Source organism: Muscardinus avellanarius, assembly GCF_963383645.1.
Source record: "Muscardinus avellanarius genome assembly, chromosome: 13".
Lineage (NCBI taxonomy): Eukaryota > Metazoa > Chordata > Mammalia > Rodentia > Gliridae > Muscardinus > Muscardinus avellanarius.
In genome coordinates this window covers 41,992,951-42,011,251 of record NC_137799.1, presented here as the reverse complement: position 1 = coordinate 42,011,251, position 18,301 = coordinate 41,992,951, and the positions used below count along the sequence as shown (strand labels likewise).

Genomic DNA, 18,301 nt, shown 5'->3' with positions numbered 1-18,301 from the left:
GGATGGATGGATGGACTAAGGAGTGAACAAATGAACTGATGGGTGGGTTTCAACACACACTGGCAGATGGCAACCTCCTGGGAAACTCCAAACAAAGGACTTGGGGTTGACCACCGGGGATGGGGCAGTTCTTACCATCTCTCATGGCCCCAGGTTAGTAGGAACAGTCCCTAAGTGTACACTGAAGCCCCTCAGACTAAGCACTTCACAAAAACATTCTACACAATCTTGCATCGAGACCCCACAACACTGCCATGAAGAAATGAAGGCCCAACCCGACATTTCAGAATCCTCACTTGCTGCTCTCTTCCATGTCTTTCAAAAGACAGGTCCCTCTACTTCAGGGAAAAAGCATCCCACAAAGGCCCTGCAATCAGCACATAATCTCAAAAGTGGGATGTGTGAAACCTCTCATGCCCCTGGAAGAATACTAGGAAAGTAGGACTCCAGAGACAGAGCCCCAGGGCAACTCAGAAACAAGCTACCTAGAGCAAGACAGGCAACAGGAAGCCAGGAAAAGCACTCAAGAGAATAGTAAACGAATTAAAGAGACATCTCACAGACAAGAGCTCCTTTCTTCAGTCCCTGACAAAGCTTTTCAACCATGCATGGTAAAAGACTGCACATGACCTCATTGATTCAAAGTCCACTTGGAATTCTGGCATCACCTAATTTGGGGTATGTCATGAGGCAAAAAGAAGTTCAAAGTTTAACTTCTTTTTGCATATATAAAAAAGAAATTGCATTGAAAACTATGAAGTTATCAGAATTACTTTAACAGCATATTGCTAATACCACTGGGGGCTATCACAGATCAGACAGGATAAGCATCTCCACATGCATGGCACACAATCACTTTGAGAATTCTCGAACAACGCTCGCCCTAACACAGTCTTACATTTTTTGAACATGGAACCCCCGACCAAGCGAAAGGGAGATGTTCCCACAAAGCCTTTCTATATTTGTGAAGCAGAATCTAAGGGTGGATGCCCAGCTCACCACCATGTACCTTCTCTTGGAACATTCTCCAAGAACGGGGGCAAGGTACTCTTTTTTTCTTCTTTTCGGGTACTAGGGATGGAACCTGGAGGCATTCTACCTCCAAGCTACACCCCCTGCCTTATTTTTTATTTTGAAACAGGGTCTCACTGAGTTGCAAAGGGCCTCACTAAGTAGCTGAGGCTGCCTGCAAACTGCAATCCTCCTGTCTCAGCCTCCCAAATGCTGGGATTACAAGCGTGCACCACCACGCCTGGCTGGCAAGGGACTCTTGATGGCCATCTCTCAACCACAGGACCTGCAGGCCAGACTGTCTGATCTAAGCAGATGTCTGACTGAGAATGAACTAAGCAGTTTTCCCCTCCTGGGAACTGGAAGTTTGTAAACATAAAGGAACACCTGTGGGGCCAAGGTCCCCTGGAGAAGAAGCCCAGGCAGGCCTGCTTTTGCCCCTTTCCCTGTGGGTGGTCTAATAGCTCCTTTAACTCAGGCGCCTCAAGGTCTGGCCCGCACTTAGAAATGGTCAGGTAATTTTCCAAAACAACCTGAATTACAACATGGCTTCTCCCATCATCTCAGCCTAGCCTCACCCATGTGAACCAGGGAGCAGGGAAGTGCTGGTGCATACTATTAGGTATTATTTAGAGGGCCACAAGGAGCACCAGCAGAATGGCAGACAAGGACAGAGTATCTTCCTCTTCCTTGAGATTCCAGAAAAGCGAAGCATTTTCTAGGCTTCTTTGGGTGAAATGCTTGAGTACTCACCTTTCTTTAGAAGGAAGGTGGACCTGGCGAGCCCTCCCCCACCTTCTACTGACAGGAAGTGCTCATCCTCCCCGGGGTGGGAAGCCCCCCACACCCCTCATTCCCACCCCTCCTCATCAGGTGCATTGCTACACCATTCCCTCAGGTACACGTTTATCAAGCCCTTGCTTGATAAATGTCAGGCCACATCAAATATGCAATTGGGACAATGTCTGTTCACTGATTAGCTAAGTAACTCTGGGCAAATCCCAACTCTACGCCTTAGTATTCTGTTTTGTGTCGTGGAGATGATACTTGGTGGGTTGTGTTAAATGAGACAATATATGCAAAGGCCTTAGCATGTGGCCTGGCCAGCAAGGCAACTATCATCCCCATGCTAGGAGTAGGTTTTCCCAGCCACCCTGAACCATCAGACCTTTTAAAGTGCCAACCTGGAGACTCCACCTTCTCTAGAGTTGGCTCATATCCTTCCCAATGAACTTCAAATTTCCTCCCCCAAATCCTGCTTCTCCAAGAGAGGAGGAATTTCTAAAAAGGATTAAGGCTTAAGATAATCAGCCAGTGGCTCACATGATTAGTCTCCAGTAGCAGCAGAAAGACAGATACCTTTAGAGACCTGTTGAATGCATGGGAAGTCACAGCAGGTGAAATGGAGCCAGCCTGCTGAGCGCAGGTGTCCCTTTGAAAGACCTAGTTTTTATTGTTTTTGCTACTAGGGATGGAACCCAGGGGCATTCTACCTTCAAGCTCTATTTGTTATTCTTTATTTTTGAAACATGGTCTCACTAAGTTGCAGAGGACCTCACTAAGTAGCTGAAGCTGGCCACAAACCTGTGATCCTCCTGTCTCAGCCTTTGTACTGGGATTACAGGCATGCGCCACCACACCTGGCAAGACCCAACTCTTAAAGGTGGGCTTCATCTGATATTGGCAAACAAGCCTTATAGTTGTCCCTTCCTTCTAGAGCAGCTGCCTACTCTTAAAGGGGGAAGACAGGAAGAACAAAGGAAGGAAAAAAAATATTACAAATCCCCAAACGACCGTGCAGAGATCGCTGTTATAGAATCAGAACAGACAGATGTTGGAGAAGGGCAAAGAGAAGACCATTCTAAGCAGAGAAAGAGCATTTGTAAAGGCTTCAACGAAAAAAGATCAATCAAGAACGATCAGAAATTCAGAAAGGGTGAAGCCAGAATGAGGCCTGAAGGTGGCGGAGAGCCAAATCACAGGGAGGGAGGAAAGCTTGGTTCTTGCTAAGGTACTTAGGCTTAATTTTATTTAGGTCACAAAGAGCCTTAAATTATGATTCCATGTCAAGGAGGGATTTGTGCCTCAATCCAAATACAGACCAGTTAGGAAGCTGTCATATGATTTGTGCAAAGGATGTGGGAGCCTAGACAATAACAGTGAACAAGGCAGAGGGTCATCTGCTTCCTGGGCCTCTTCTTGGGCATGCACACTGCATCTGCATGCTGTGTGTGTGTGTGTGTGTGTGTGTGTGTGTGTGTGTGTGTGTGTTGTTCAGGATAGGTACTAGGGTCTGGTCTCATCCCTAGAAAAATCTTTTTAAATTTTTTATTGGTACATTATATTCATATATCATATTGGGGTAAAAAACTTGTGTGTACAGACATGTACACATCACTGATTTAACCCCTACCCAGTTCCCACCCCATTCCCTCCCCGTCCCTCCTTCCCTTGCTTGGCTTAGTGGTTGACTTCGATATGTTTAAGTACATTGTGTGTTTTAGAGATTTTCCTCTCCCCCCCTCCTCCTTTCTCCTCCTTTAGGTTGCCTTGTTTGCTCCTCTGTAGGATTTCCTTTATCATCTAGAGTTCCTCCTATGGCCCATTTCTCCCTAGCTCTCACATATTATGGAAAGCATTTGATTTCTTGTTTTTTTGTGACTGACTAATCTCACTTAGCATAATGTCCTCCAGTTCTATCCATTTCCCTGAGAATTAGAAAAATCTTGACTGTAGCTAAGGCAGGCAAGAGTGGTATTCTCTGAATGCAACAGGACACAGATGACAAACTATGGAAAGCCATGGTCCCTTTGTCTAGGTCCTAGCAGTCTCTAGAAGATCTGTTCTAACTACTCTGGATAGCAGGCATATCCCCAGCCCATCAGGGCTTGGAATCAGACCATACTGGCCTCTCCTCCACCAAAAACCACATCAGCAATAAGGTTGCTGCCAAGACTCAGTGAATCTGAGTCTATATGTGATGGGGGAGATGATGCCACCCCCTGCCCAGTCACCCCAGGCTCCCCATAACATAGATCCACAGGCAGGTCTGCACACAGTGGCGATGCTTGCTGAGCACCCCAAGTGCTTTCCTGTGCCCACTCAGACACCAAGAGGAAGGAGCTTAGCTGAGTGGGTGTGAGAAGCCAGTGACAGATCAGGAGCCAAGGCGCTCTGTTTCTGCATTCCTGCAGGCCCACGCGTGGATCTCGGGTGAGGAGATGGGCTGGGAGCTGAGGCTCAGAGACTTACTGGGAAGAATTTATATAAATGTTAGGTTATATAAATGTTGAACTTGAGGAAGGCCAGTACCCACTCATTCATGAGTTCACAGCACTTGGGTTCTGGTTTTTTAACCATAATAATTTGGCAGCCTTGGGCTTAGACACAGCCCTCAACAAAACTGGTGTCTGAGATATGAGCTCTTCAGTTAGCCAATGAAAGAAACTGGACCCTTCCAGATCAGGAGCCAGGCTGAGGAGCCTTTGTGTTGGTCAAAGTAATTACTCACTAGAGTCTACACTAGTGGTGGTGCATGCCCATAATTCCAGTACTTGGGAGGCTGAGACAGGAGGATTGCAGGGTCAAGGCCAGCCTGGAGGTGTAGCTCAAAGGTAGAATGCTCTGGGTTCAGTCCCCAGTGCAAAAGAGAAGGAGCACTTTATCCCTGACCCCTGCTGCATGGAGGGTGGGAAGCCCTGAGCTCAAAGAACCAGTAACTTGTAGGGATTCTGGGTGAGGTATGCAGAGGACAGAATTTTAATCCAGGCACATAGGAGCCACAGAAGGACACCTGCCTCCCTCAGGCCTGAGACCTTTCTTCTTCTCTGTAGAATTCAGCAAGTCAGCCAGGTGTGGTGGCACACTAATGTAATCCCAGTGCTTGGGACACTGAGACAGGAGGATCACAGCTTAAAAACCAGCCTCAGCAACCTAGTGAGACTCTGTTTCAAAATAAAAAATAAAATAGGCTGGGAGTGTAGCGTGTCTGTCTGTCTGTCTGTCTGTCTGTCTGTCTCTGTCTCTCTTTCTCTCTCTCTCTCTCTCTCTCTCTCTCTCTCACACACACACACACACTATTTTATATATGTGGGGGGGGCACTTAGCACATTCAGGATGTTTAAGATACAACTTGGAATGTCAGGTATGGTGGTGCACGCTTATAATCCCAGCATTTGGGAGGCTTTGAGAAAGGAAGATCATGGTTTTCAGACAGTCTCAGCTACATAGTGAGACCTTGTTTCAAAATAAAGAATAAAGTCAGGCGTGGTGGCACATGCTTGTAATCCCAGCATTTGGGAGGCTGAGACAGGAAGATCAAGGTTCGTGGACAGCCTCAGCTACTACCTAGTGAGGCCCTTTGCAACTCAGTGAGACCCTGTTTTTTTTTTTTTTTTTTTTTTTTTTTTTGGCGGGTCTGGGGATGGAACCCAGGGGCATTCTATCTCAGAGCTACATCCCTTGCCTATTTTTTATTCTTTATTTTTTTGAAACAGGGTCTCATTAAGTTGCGGCGGGCCTCACTAAGTAGTCTGTGAACTGTGATCCTCCGGTCTCAGCCTCCCTAATGCTGGGATGACAAGCATGGACCACCACGCCCGACAAGACCTTGTTTCAAAAATAAAAATAAAAAAATTGGGCTGGGAGTGTAGCTCGGAGGTAGAATGCCTCTTGGTTCCATCTCTAGTACCAAAGAAAGAAAGGAAGGAATAAAGGAAGAAAAGAAAAAAGGAAGAAAGAAAGAGAAAGAGAAAGAGAAGAAAAGATGGGGCTGGGGTATAGCTCGGAGGTAGAATGCCTCTGGGTTTCATCCTCAGTACTGAAAAAAAAAAGATATAAGTTGGAGAAAAATACTCTCACAGACAAAGGCTTCTCTTTCAGAAATTCATTTGACCATTTTAAAGTAGTATAAAAATGTGTAGGTCATGCTGACATGCCTGTAATCCCAGTACCTGGATAGGAGAATTCCAGGTTTGAAGCCACTCTTGGCAAATCATTGAGATCTTATTTCAAAATAAAAAATAATATAGGGCTGGGGTTATAAGTCAGAAGTAGAATGGCACTTTAACCTCCAGTACAAAAACAAAACAAAACAAACTATAAACTATTTTTGAACCCATAATCCCACATCTGAATAGCTAGCCTGAAAAAATGATATAAATTTGGAAGAAGCCAACAGAGAATAAGCTTTTAGACTCAAAGATGCTCACCATGGCATTATTTACAGTCTTCTGGTAGAGGAAAGGCTACGCTAATTCTGGTAAAACTCTATGGTCAACTACTTGGAAGACATGGAAAGTCATGACTATGAAGACTATGAAATAACATGAGAAGATGCTTATGATACGGAATTTAAGAAAAAAAGCAAGCTATGAATATGTTTACATACACATGGTATGAGCTCGACCATGGCTTAATTAAAAAAGGTGAAATCTCTCAAACCTCCACACAATGAGCTGGCTTCCAGTGATCTTGGTTTTCCAAGACAGCCACAAAGGCCCTGCCCTTGCCTGGGAGAGACCAAGGCAGGAGGACAGCGTGCTCTTCTCCCTGCTCAGCAGGGCTCTGGGTTTGAGTTGAGGATGTTACCAGGGCGGTGGCAGCAGCGATGGCAGCAGCTGTTAGGATGGCAGCGGTAGCTAAGTCGGCCTTCCTTTCTCTCTCTTTATGGGAGACGGAGAGTACAGAAGAGAAGGTAGGTGAAGAGTAAGAAGCAGATCACAGGGAGGAACTTCTTCAGCTTGCTTTGCTATAAACAGGATTAAGAAGTAAAGGCAAAAGGCCCCCGCTAGGAGAGAAAAAAAAGAGAAAAGGAAAGAAATGAGGGAGAGGTAAGGGACAAAGGAGGGGGGCCCAGTCAGAGCACCCTTGTTCTAGGGCAAAGGCAGTGTCCTAACACCTGTAGTTTCGTCACAGCATCAAGGTAAGCAGAGAAAATGGCATTTCCCGAAACAATGGCCAGAGAGGCAATTCACCAGCCATGAGTACCAGCATGTGTTTCAACACAGTCCCCAGGAGAACAGGGCGGAGACTGCAGAGCAAAGGGGCAGCGCTCAGACGGGGGTGGGTGGGGTGTGTGTGTCACGGGACCCTCAGCCTTCCCCTGCCACCCCCGCCTTGGTAGGCTCGTAGAGGACCTGGTGCCCAAAAAGAGGGGAAAGACAGAGGGTGGACAGGACAGAAGGTGGGCCCCTCTTAAGCCCCATCCCCACACATATCAACCTGGGTAAGAGGAGCTTGAGAGGAGACAGAAGGCAGGGCTGGGGGTTGGCACACAGAGATGATCAAGATAGAAACCTAGTGGGGGGGACACATCCCTAGGAAGCAGTCCTGGATACTGAGGTGGACCCGCAGGCCAGTGTCTTCCCAGCTGATCTTAACCTTCCTGAGTGGAATCCATGCCTGGCCAGTAATAGAGAGAAGCTGCTGAGCTGTGGAACCCCGTGGATGCTCTCACTCCCTGAGGGTACAAGGGTTTCTCCAAATCCTCTCATAAGCAGCCTGGAACTGTCCCCCATCACCCTGAAACAGTGCAGGGGTGAAAAGGAGAAGCCAGGGCTCCTCAGGGCAGCAAGCTGGGCTCTCCCTCGATCACTCCAAAGCCTTCCCAGCCAGGGCCCAGCTAGCAGCGTGGCAAGTGTATAAGACTCCCCGGCAAGGGAACAAGAGTCTGCATTACTCAAAGGCTACTGCAGTGGTGCATGCCTGTAATCCTGGTGATTCACGAGGCTGAGACAGGAAGGCCACAGGTTTGAAGTCAGCCTGGGCAACTTAGCAAGACTATCTCAAAGTAAAAATATACTTAGTGAGGTCCTTTGCAAGTCAGTGAAATCCTGTTTCAAAATACAGAATAAAAAATTGGGCAGGAGGTGTTGCTCAGAGGTAGAATTCCCCTGGGTTCCATCCCCAGTACAGAAAAAAAAAAGGGCGGGGGGGCTGGGGTTGCTGGGCATGGTGGTGCATGTGTGCTTGTAATCCCAGTATTTAGGAGGCTGAGACAGGAGGATCACAGGTTTGTGGCCAGCCTCAGCTACTTAGGTCCTGTGCAACTTAGTAAAACCGTATTTCAAAATAAAGAATAAAAATAGGTCTCAGAGTATAGTTCAGAGGTAGACTGCCTCTGGGTTCAATCTCCATTATAAAAAAAAAAAAAAAAGGTGGGGGCTGAGGGTATGTCTCAGTGGTAGAGTATCCCGGAGTTCAATCCCCAGTACCAAAAAAAAAAAAAAAAAAAAAACATACTATCTCCTCCCACCCCGCTGCCGCCGCAGCAACAGCCGCCACCGCCACCGCCACCACCACACTCCCATGATCTAGCAAGAATCACAGCATTGGCAAGCATTTGTGGGATGTTCCGGGATGAAACAGGTAAGGTGGAATATTCTTTAAGCCTCAGGTAACTTCTGTCTAGACCCCAGCTCTGCTACCTGCCTGTATCCACGCAATCATCTTTGTTCCCTCCCTGAACAAGGAAAATGAGATGTCACTGGAGGCTACAGAGGCTAAAATTTAAAGGACCATAAACAAGATTATGACCACGAACAGCCATAGGGCTAAAGCAAGTTCTCTATATTATTTCCTGAACAGAAAGGTCACTAGGAGGACTATGTCACAGGCAGGCTATGTTCTGGTCAACAATGAGCAGGAAGCTTTGGGGAAAGGCCTAGGGGGTGGGGGTGGGGATGTGCAGGTTCCCGGGGTCACTATCTGGCCAAACTGGATGAGGTGGTTCACTTCCAAGAGGCTCAGATTCAGCCAGAGGAGCCAGGGCCAAGGGTCCTGAGACTGGGCAGGAGTCCCAGAGCCCTGACTGAGTCTGTAGTGGACTGTGTGTGGCCTACATAGTCAGGGAGGCAGGAGGAAGTCAGATCTGAAAGACTGGGAATCCAGAGACTGGGACAAGGCACAAACAGAGGTAACCTACCCTTGCTAGAAAGTGCAGAGGCCTGGGAGTGGCAGGGAGAGAGAAATCAGATTCGGTCCACGGAGCCAAGATGTGTAGAAGAGAGCCACTGGGGATGTGTGCACAGAGGACAGGTGTCTGGATGATGATGGAGTGGCCCCTGTGGCTGCGGCATAGCATGTGACGGGGGCTGAGGAGGACGTGGCTAGAGGTAGGTCAGGGCCAGATAGCAGAGGTCTCAGATCCAAGCCCAGGGCTTCAGACCACCTAGGCCCTTGCGGGCAGGCAGCGGGGATAGACTGAAAGGTTTAAAGAGAGGGAGTGACAAGGTCAGAACTATAAAGATTGTGAGGAGACCAGAGGTACCAGACAGAACATCAGTGGAACTGGAGAGACTGCTCCTGGGTCCTGGCTCTCTGGCAAAGGGCTGCTGTGGTTATACACACCCCCTCGGCCAACTGTGCCTGCATTCCTCATTTAGTCTGTAATTTGTATGGTTGGTCGTACCGCAAGCATCCTTCATTTCATTTTTCAGGACTTGTGCTGACAGGTGGCAACCTACCTTCACTTCACCTTGGGTGGTTTTAGTTTCCTGACTGAAGTATGAGAAGTACAATGCCACTTCACAGTGACACCCTGACATTTACCGCTATACCACGGTCCCAGTTCTCAATTCAAGATAGGGGTCCGTCTCTCAGAGCAGCGCCTTTAGCTCCATAAGTGGGATGTGCTGGGACCCTATGTTAGCTTTTCATCGCTAGGACAAAGTGCCTGAGAAGAAGAACTTAGAGGAGGAAAGATTCATATTGTCTCACGTTTTCAGAGGTCTATCCAGGGTTGGCAGACTCCAATGCTTTGGGCCCGAGGCAAGGCACAATGTCATGGTGGAAGTGTGTGGAGGAGGAAAGCCACTCAGCTCATGCAGAATGAGGCAGAGTAGGGAGAAGAAGGAGAGGAGAGAGAAAGGACTGGGATATGCCTTTCCAGGATATGACCACAGTGTCTTATTTACACAATGAGGCCCTACCTCCTACAGCTTTCACCACCTCCCAATAATGACATCCAATTATTGTATTTATTTATTTAGTGTGGTACTGGGAACTGATCCCAAAGGCATTCTACCTCCAAGCTACACCCTCCAGCCCTGTTTTACTGGGTTGCTAAGGGCCTCATTCAGTTGACAAGGCTGGCCTTGAACCTGGGATCCTCCTGTGTCAGTCTCTCCCAAATGCTAGGATTATAGGTACGAGTACCATGCTTGGCTAATATCAAATCATTAATCTGTCAAAGTCAGAACCCTCATGATCCAATCACGTCTCAGAAGTCCCGACTCTGACCCCTGCTACAACAGGGACGAGGCCTTCAGCACGTGAGCCTTGGAGGGACAACTATTCCAGAACCAAACCCCAGCAGGGCTTAATAGAATCCCCGCACGCTGGTGGCTGTGGCAGGAGGAGGGGTAGAGGCCGTTTGCTCTCCTTTCTCTCAAACCGTAACGCCCTTCTTTTGAGATAGAAGTTGTTATGGTGGTTGGAGGGGCCAACACTGAACAGGGGGTGATCAACAGCTTTCTACAGACAGGAGTCTGAGCCCTGAAACTTGTGAAAGTTCACCTTGTGTGGGAGCTTAAGACATAATCCTCCTCTGAAGAAGTTTACAGGCACGACCTGGTCCCTGATTCCTCTGAGATTGTCACCTGACTTACACTAATATTCATTATCCTCTGACCCTGCAGAGGCTACACAAATGAGAGGGATCTGCTGCTGGTAGTGGAGTGGGTGAAGCAGGGGGCAGGGAGAGCAGCAAGGGTTTCTCACCACAGGGCAGAGGCAACAGACAGGAAGAGTGGGGGGGTGGTGGCGTTAAGCGTAAAGTGCTAAGAGCTAATATTGACTGAGGGCTTCTCGTAGCCAGGTGCTTCACAGACTGGGAGGTAGGCAGACCCCCTTTCCCTCCCCTACAGGAGGAATCTGAGATCTGAAGAGTGTACCAGCCTGCCTGAGGTCACTGGCCCCAGGAGGGAAGTGGCTCACTCCCAGCCCCAACACCAGGCTCTGAGAAACGCCTGGAGGGAGAGGCCAAAAGGCTGCAGGACAGGAGAGTGACCATGACACGTAGAAGGCCCTAAACTTGGAGTCAGGCTGAGCTGGGGAGGAAGTCCTACTGTTATTTATGTGACTCTCTACTGCACTCTTTCTCTACTTGAGCTTCTGTGTCCTGGCTCTGGGAATCTGGGTGAGTCCTAGTAAACAAGGAAGGGGTTGGGGATAGGGTCTGGCACTCACTTCAAGTAGAGTAACACCTTTGTGACCTGCTGTATTTGGGGACTGTTGAGCACTTTGATGCAGCAGAAAAAGAGTTCTGTACTAAAACATAAATAAATAACCATTGGGGAACCCCTAGACTAGATGCCACAGAGCACTTTGATGCAGCAGAAAAAGAGTTCTGTACTAAAACATAAATAAATAACCATTGGGGAACCCCTAGACTAGATGCCACAGAGGCTACTCCCATTTTAAGAATTCTTTCTAATCTCAAATGGAAGTAGTGGGGAGGGCAATGTAGAGTCAAAATGGCACAGGCCACATGTGGCGCACACCTGTAATCCCAGTACTTGGGAGGCTGAGACAGGAGGATCACAGGTTTGTTGCCAGCATCAGAAGTTTAGCAAGACCCTGTTTCAAAATTTTAAAAAATTATAAAAGAGGCCGGGCGTGGTGGCGCACGCTTGTAATCCCCGCGCTTGGGAGGCGGAGATAGGAGGATTGCGCAGGTTCGAAGCCAGCCGAGCTGGCTTAAGAGACCCTGTTTCCAAAATACAAAATAGGTCTGGGAGTGTAGCCTGGAGGTAGAAGGGCTTCCAGGAATCCCAGTACCACCAAAAAAAAAAAAAAAAAAATTTTATATATATGCTGAGCCTCAGCTACTTAGTGAGGCTCTCAGCAACTTAGTGAGACCCTGTTTCCAAATAAAATATAAAATAGGACTGGGAGTATAGCCTGGAGGTAGAAAGCCCCTGGGTCCCACCCCGAGTACCACAAAAAATAAAAAATAAAAAATTTAAAAAAATAAAAATAAAAGGGCTGGAGGTACAGCTCACAGTATGTCTAGAACAGGAAGAAAGGGCTTAATGAGGCCTGAGAGTTCATACCATAAGGTTTATCTCTTTGATAAATAATGAGCAAACGCCAAAGCCATATGCTACAAAACATTTTTTTTTTCCTTTTCTAGAATATAACCATACAGCAAAGAACACAGGAAATTCCTAATTTGTAGATAGGGTGTGTCCTACATGAGGCACCTCTTTGTTTTCAAGGGTGGTGTTCCGCTCCTGGCCTTATTATCTATACATTACATTATTCTTTCCTGGAAAGAGCTGGCTTCAGTTGCTTCTTCACTTGGTTATCTGAATTCTGATCCTACTTTCCCAGAAGGATAATCAGGGTGCAGTTGGATGGGAAAATATAAGATCAGCTGGGAGTGGAGTGTAGTGGCACACATCTATAATCCTAGTACTTGGGAGGCTGAGATAAGAGGATTGCAGGTTCAAAGCCAGAGTCAGCAAAGGGAATTAGCTGGAAGGTAGAATGTCCTTGGATTCAACCCCCAGTATAAAAAAAAAAAAAAAAAAAAAAAAAGGTATGGAGTTAGGGGAGATACTGTATTGATAAGATTTTTTTTTAAAAAAGGAGCTAGGTGCTGTGGTACTCACCTATAATAAAAATATTTAGGAAGCTGAGACAGGAAGATAGCAGGTTCAAGGCCTGCCTGGGCAATTTAGGGAGACCCTCAGTAACTTAGTGAGACCCTGCTTTAAAATAAAAAATAAAAAAGGTGTGGGGTGTAGCTTAGAAGTAGAACACCTCTGGGTTCAATTCCCAGTTCCACAAAAAGGAAAAAAAGTGTGTAAGTGTGTGTGTGTGTGTGTGTGTGTGTGTGTGTTAGAAAAAACTAAAGAAAAAAATGTTTGCAGTGCTGGGGATCATACCCAGGGCCCAACACATGCTAGGCAAGCACACTACCATTGAGCTACACCCCAGCTTCTCTGATGCTAAGTTACAAGTGGGAGAAGGGAGGGAAGGAGGGAGGAGAACTGGGAGTTCCTGATATCCCATGGAAAAGGAGAAGGTGTTGATTCAGGCCTACTGTCCCCAAAGTGGAATTCACAAAGCACTTGTCATTTGAGATGATTCTTGGAAAAGTGTTCTGGCTAGACAAGCTCAGAATGCTTCTTCTTCTTTTCCTTCTTTTCTTCCTCCTCCTCTTCCTCCTTTTCCTTCTTCCTCTCTTTCTTTCTTTTTTTTTTTTTCTTTTTTTTTTTTGGGAACTGGAGGCTGAATCTAGGGGCAGTCTACTTCTGAGCTACACCCTCAGCCCTATTTTACTTAAGGTTACATTGTACGGATGAACTGAAGAATTTGCAAGAATGAGATCTTCCTTCCTCAAATATATCTAGGAACCCCTGGACTAGATGTCGCAGGGGCTACTCTACTGAATCTAGGGTGTTCTACCTCAGAGCTCCATCCCCAATCTTTTTTATTTTTTGTTTTGAAACAAGGTCTCACTAGATTGCTGAGAGTCTCACTAATTGTAGAGACTGACCTCAAACCTATGAGCTTCTGATCTTCCAATCTCAGCCTCCCAAAACTGGGATTACAGCCACTCCCTGATTTTAGTGGTACTGGGGTTCCTAGAAACCCTTCTACTTCTGGGCTACACTCCCAGACCTATTTTTTTACTTTTTTATTTGGAAACAGGGTCTCTTAAGCCAGCGCAGCTGGCTTTGAACCTGCGTGGCTGGCTTTGAACCTGTGTGATCCTCCTGTCTCCACCTCCCAAGCTTGGGGATTACAAGCGTGCGCCACCACGCCTGGCTCACTCTTTGATTTTAAATGGGGGAGGGAGGAGCAGCACCATTTTAGCCAATGTCCAGTGTTTACCAGCACAGCACAGCTACTGGTCCAAGATAATTCGGTTAGTTTTTCTGCCAACTTGGATTGAGGCAGTAAGGAGCATGTGGTTGGTGTTGGACATTCAGAAATTTGTTATTTCAAGCCTGGGGACTATCAATATAAATATAAATATAATACATAAATATAAATATAATATAAATCATATCATAGAGTCGGGTATGGTGGCGCACGCTTGTAATCCCCGCACTTGGGAGGTGGAGACAGGAGGATCGCGCTTGTTCGAAGCCAGCCACGCTGGCTTAAGAGACCCTGTTTCCAAAAAAAAATATAAAATAGGTCTGGGAGTGTAGTCCGGAGGTAGAAGGGTTTCCAGGAACCCCAGTACCATGAAAAATAAATAAATAAAAAATAAAATAAATCATATTATAGGAGTGTAAGCTGATAGATAAATTTTACTGGTCTAATTATTTGTTCTGACTTCATAATTATTATTAAACAGGGAAGTCTCACATTCACCTAAAAGTCAACATAGCTCTACATGACCATCTTCCCCTCCAGTCTTCTGTGCCATGGCCAGCTGCATTTGAAAACTTTTACCCTTTTTATCAAGTACATTATTTATTTATTTATTTATTTATTTATTTATTTATTTATTTTTGCAGTACTGGAGATGGAACCCAAGTGCACTGCACCTCTGAGCTACACCCCCAGTTCTATTTTTTAGTCTTTTTATTTTTTGAAATGGGTCTCACTGCGCTGTGAAGAGCCTCGCTAGGTAGCTGAGGCTGTCTGCAAACCACGATCCCCTGGTCTCTGCCTCCCGAAGGCTGGGATCACAAGTGTGCGCCACCACGCTGGGCCTATCAAGTACATATGTTAGTCTATGTGCCATCCTGAGCACAGTGGTCTATCTTCTGGGTCTATCTTCTGCTCAGGCAGAGGTGTGCGAGGCCATGGGATGCTTTGCTGAGTAAGGTCCGACCCATGTGTCTACAGTGTGTCACTCAGCTACTGGTATAGTGACTATCCGAGAGAGGTAAGACAGAGCCGGCACTGCCTGTTCTTGGTTACCCGCGTTGGCTCTGGTGTCTGCAGCTCTTTCTGCAGGTGCTCCTGCATGCATTGCTTTACTAACGAACAGCCTCCTGAATCTTGCTGTGATCTGCATGGGCTGCAAGGCACAAGTCTTTCTTGGTGACAGGACCTTTTTTTTTTAAATGGATACTTGTGTTGAAGTGGCCTGCACTTTGCAGGACATTTACTTGTTTTTCCTTTATATTCTCCAATATTTTTCTAAGATTGCCTGTGTGGCTGTCTTGCCTGCAGGTGTTCACAGGGCCCCGGCCTCTACTTTGCTTAGCCAACAGCCTTGGGCTTCCCTACCACTGCTCTCCAACCTTGAGCTCTGTTACTGCCTAAAGGCCTTGCTCTGCCCTTTTCTGGCTGACGGCTCAGCTCCAACACCTGCCCTGAACTCCAGGGGCTTTCCTATCCCACTGCTCATCTTCATCTCCAGGAACATGCAGGCTCCCTTCTTCCTTGAGGTTCCCACACACTGGCCCAGTTAAGATGCCTGCCCACAACCTTTACTTATTTACTAACTTATTTTTTTTAACTTTTTTGTGGTACTGGGGACTGTTTTTTGTTTGTTTGTTTGTTTGTTTGTTTTTTGGTGGTACTGGGGTTCCTGGAAGCCCTTCTACCTCCGGGTTACACTCCCAGACCTATTTTTATACTTTTTATTTGGAAACAGGGTCTCTTAAGCCAGCGCGGCTACCTGCGTGATCCTCCTGTCTCTGCCTCCCAAGCGCAGGGATTACAAGCGTGCGCCACCAAGCCCGGCTGGTACTGGGGATTGAACCCAGGGGCATTCCACCTCTGAGCTATACCCTCAGTCCTATTTTTTATGTTCATTTTGAAAAAGCGTCTTGCTGGGTTGATGAGAATCTCGCTTCTTGCTGTGACTGTTCTCGAACCTGCAATCCTCCTGTCTCAGTCTCCCAAGACCTGGGATTACAGATGTGCACCACCGCATCCAGCCCCTCAGCCTCTAGAACCTAGTTTATATCCTGGTTCTTCCAGGTCACTGCTCTTTCTCCTTCCTCTGAGTTTCCAAAGCACTAGGTAGCCACTATTCATTCACACTATCTGAGACTGATAAGGAATTGTTGCCTGGGAAGGTCCCACTTGCCAAAAGTGGGTTGGAAGCTTCAGGAGAGGTAGGACTGAACACACTGCTTTAGACAGCCATGTCGGCATGTCTAACAGGTTACAGCTTAAGTGCATGAATTTAAGTATTGGGGATAAACTTAAAATACCCAAATCATGTTCTTGGAAAAATAATAATGTTCTTCAAGCAGACTGGAATAAATAAAGTTAGTTCAATAAAAATACCTCTTAGAAAACCAGTAGAATAGTAAAAGGGGGATGGGGGAGGGAGGTAGAGAAGGGAAGATGAGGCTTGAGAAAGGGAGCAATTCAAATAAGGTTATATCCATACACGCAGGTATTAGTACCAATGTCATTAACATGTATGAAGCAGAGGAGAGGGAGCTGGGTGGGATACAGAGGAAAATAGACCGAGAGTTGTGGGCATGTATTTATGTATCACTTTGGTTCTCAATCTGATGTATAATTAAAATACACCAATAAAAAGCATTTTTAAAAATGCCTCTTAGGTCAATCTGATTCTCTAGGTTGTGGTGATAAAGGCTGACATGCTTCAGCATTAGTTTCCTATGAAGGACCACAGACACCGTGAAAAACTCTTTTCTCAGACCCAGACCAGTGCACACACCTCTCCTCTGATCAGACATTCCCACATTTCACCAGGGGGCACATGCAGGTGTGTGGCCTCAACTTAGCACACCACCTCCTGAGGGGGCCCCAGAAGACGTACTGTCTGACTGGATAAATTCTGAAGTTGCCTAAAATTCTGACATTTAAACTTTTGCTTTTTAAAAGTAACAAGCGAGATACATGGCTACTCAGAGACAGGAAACAATTGGCACTTTACTTGGGATAATAAGAGTTGTTGTCTTTTTTCCTCTCAATGATGCTGGATGTCTACTTCCAAAAAACAAAAACAAATACAAAAAATAAAATAAAATAAAATAAAATTACACTCTGGCCAATTTCCCTGGGCAAGCAGAGCTTAGAGTAACAAGCAAGTTTGCTGTCTGGCATTTAGCTCATCTGCAGAGTGTAAATAAAGACAGTAGGTAATGCTGATGGTAGGGTTGGTTCCTCACTACAAAATGCCAGGAGCTGGTGAAATGTCTCCCTTCCCCACGCTCACTGCAGCCCCTAGGCCTCACCTGGTTGATAACATAGATGCCATAGTCCAGCTGCTGGCGCTGAAGGATCGGGTGCAAGTAATACAGCCAGTACTTGAGGTGCTCCTGTCGGTTGCGGAAGGGAATAATGATGGCCACCTTGTGAGGGGAGATGCAGTTCTTGGGGGTGTAACGGCCACCCAACCTCACTTCTGGGTTCTTCTTTGCCAAAGCCTCCAGATCCACAGGGATGTTAAATTCGATCAGCATGTAGCCAACTAGAGAGGTGGATGGAAGGAGAAGTTAATAGGTCATGGGACACACAATTTGGGGCAGCATGGCCATAGGGAGGGCACTTGTGCCCAAGGTTCCTTGTCTAGCATTGGGGTGACCAACCATGTCAGGAAACTCCTCAGTGCTGGGCAAACCGAGATGGCTGGCTGCGATGTGAAGCACACCCTGCCCAGGACCCTCCCCTTTCAGACTCCATAGGAAAATGGAAATAACGACAGCTCAGACTTTCTGACAGGCTGCCGTGAGAGAACACTTTCTCTGTAGGCACCATAGGGCATGCCTGTAATTCCATCTACTCAGCAGGCTGAGGTGGGTGGGTCATGAGTTTGAGGCCAACCTGGACAACTTAGTGAGGCCCTGTCTCAAAATAAAAAATTAAGTAGGCTGCCGGGCACGGTGGCGCACACTTGTAATTCCAGCATTCGGGAGGCTGAGATCAGAGGATCGCAGTTTGTGGACAGCCTCAGTTACTCAGTGAGGCCCTCTGCAACTTAGTGAGACCCTGTTTCAAAAAATAAAGATTTTTATAAAAAACCAGATGCTTTCCCTAATATGCAAAAACTAGGAAGAAATAGGTAATAGGAGGAGATCTAGTTGAAGAAAGGACCCTATAGAGGAGCAATTAAGGTGACCAATCAGAGGGGATGGGATGGGGGAGGATGGAATCTCTTTAAAACTCATGATGTATGTAAACAAATGTATCAAAGTTAATCACTAATCAAGCATGGGATCAAGGGAGGGGGAGGGAATGGGATGGAGATTGGATAAAGGCTAAGTGGATGATATGTGTTTGTATATCCTCACAAGTCTTGTATTCCATTGTGATGTATGAATACAATGCACCAATAAAAATGTATATATATTAAAATAATAAATAATTTTTTTTTTTGGTGGTAATGGGGTTC

General features: G+C 46.5%; 1 protein-coding gene across 2 annotated transcripts in view; it reads right to left on the bottom strand.

Moving 5' to 3' along the window:
• B4GALT1 (beta-1,4-galactosyltransferase 1) overlaps window positions 1-18,301 on the bottom strand; it is a gene marked incomplete at both ends in the record, with an annotated part of 67,848 nt that overhangs the window by 11,800 nt on the left and 37,747 nt on the right. For both annotated transcript variants that reach the window (XM_080709385.1, XM_080709386.1), the window contains one exon: window positions 17,145-17,380. In XM_080709385.1, the coding sequence (XP_080565511.1) occupies window positions 17,145-17,380 (236 nt within the window). The remainder of the gene's footprint in view (window positions 1-17,144; window positions 17,381-18,301) is intronic.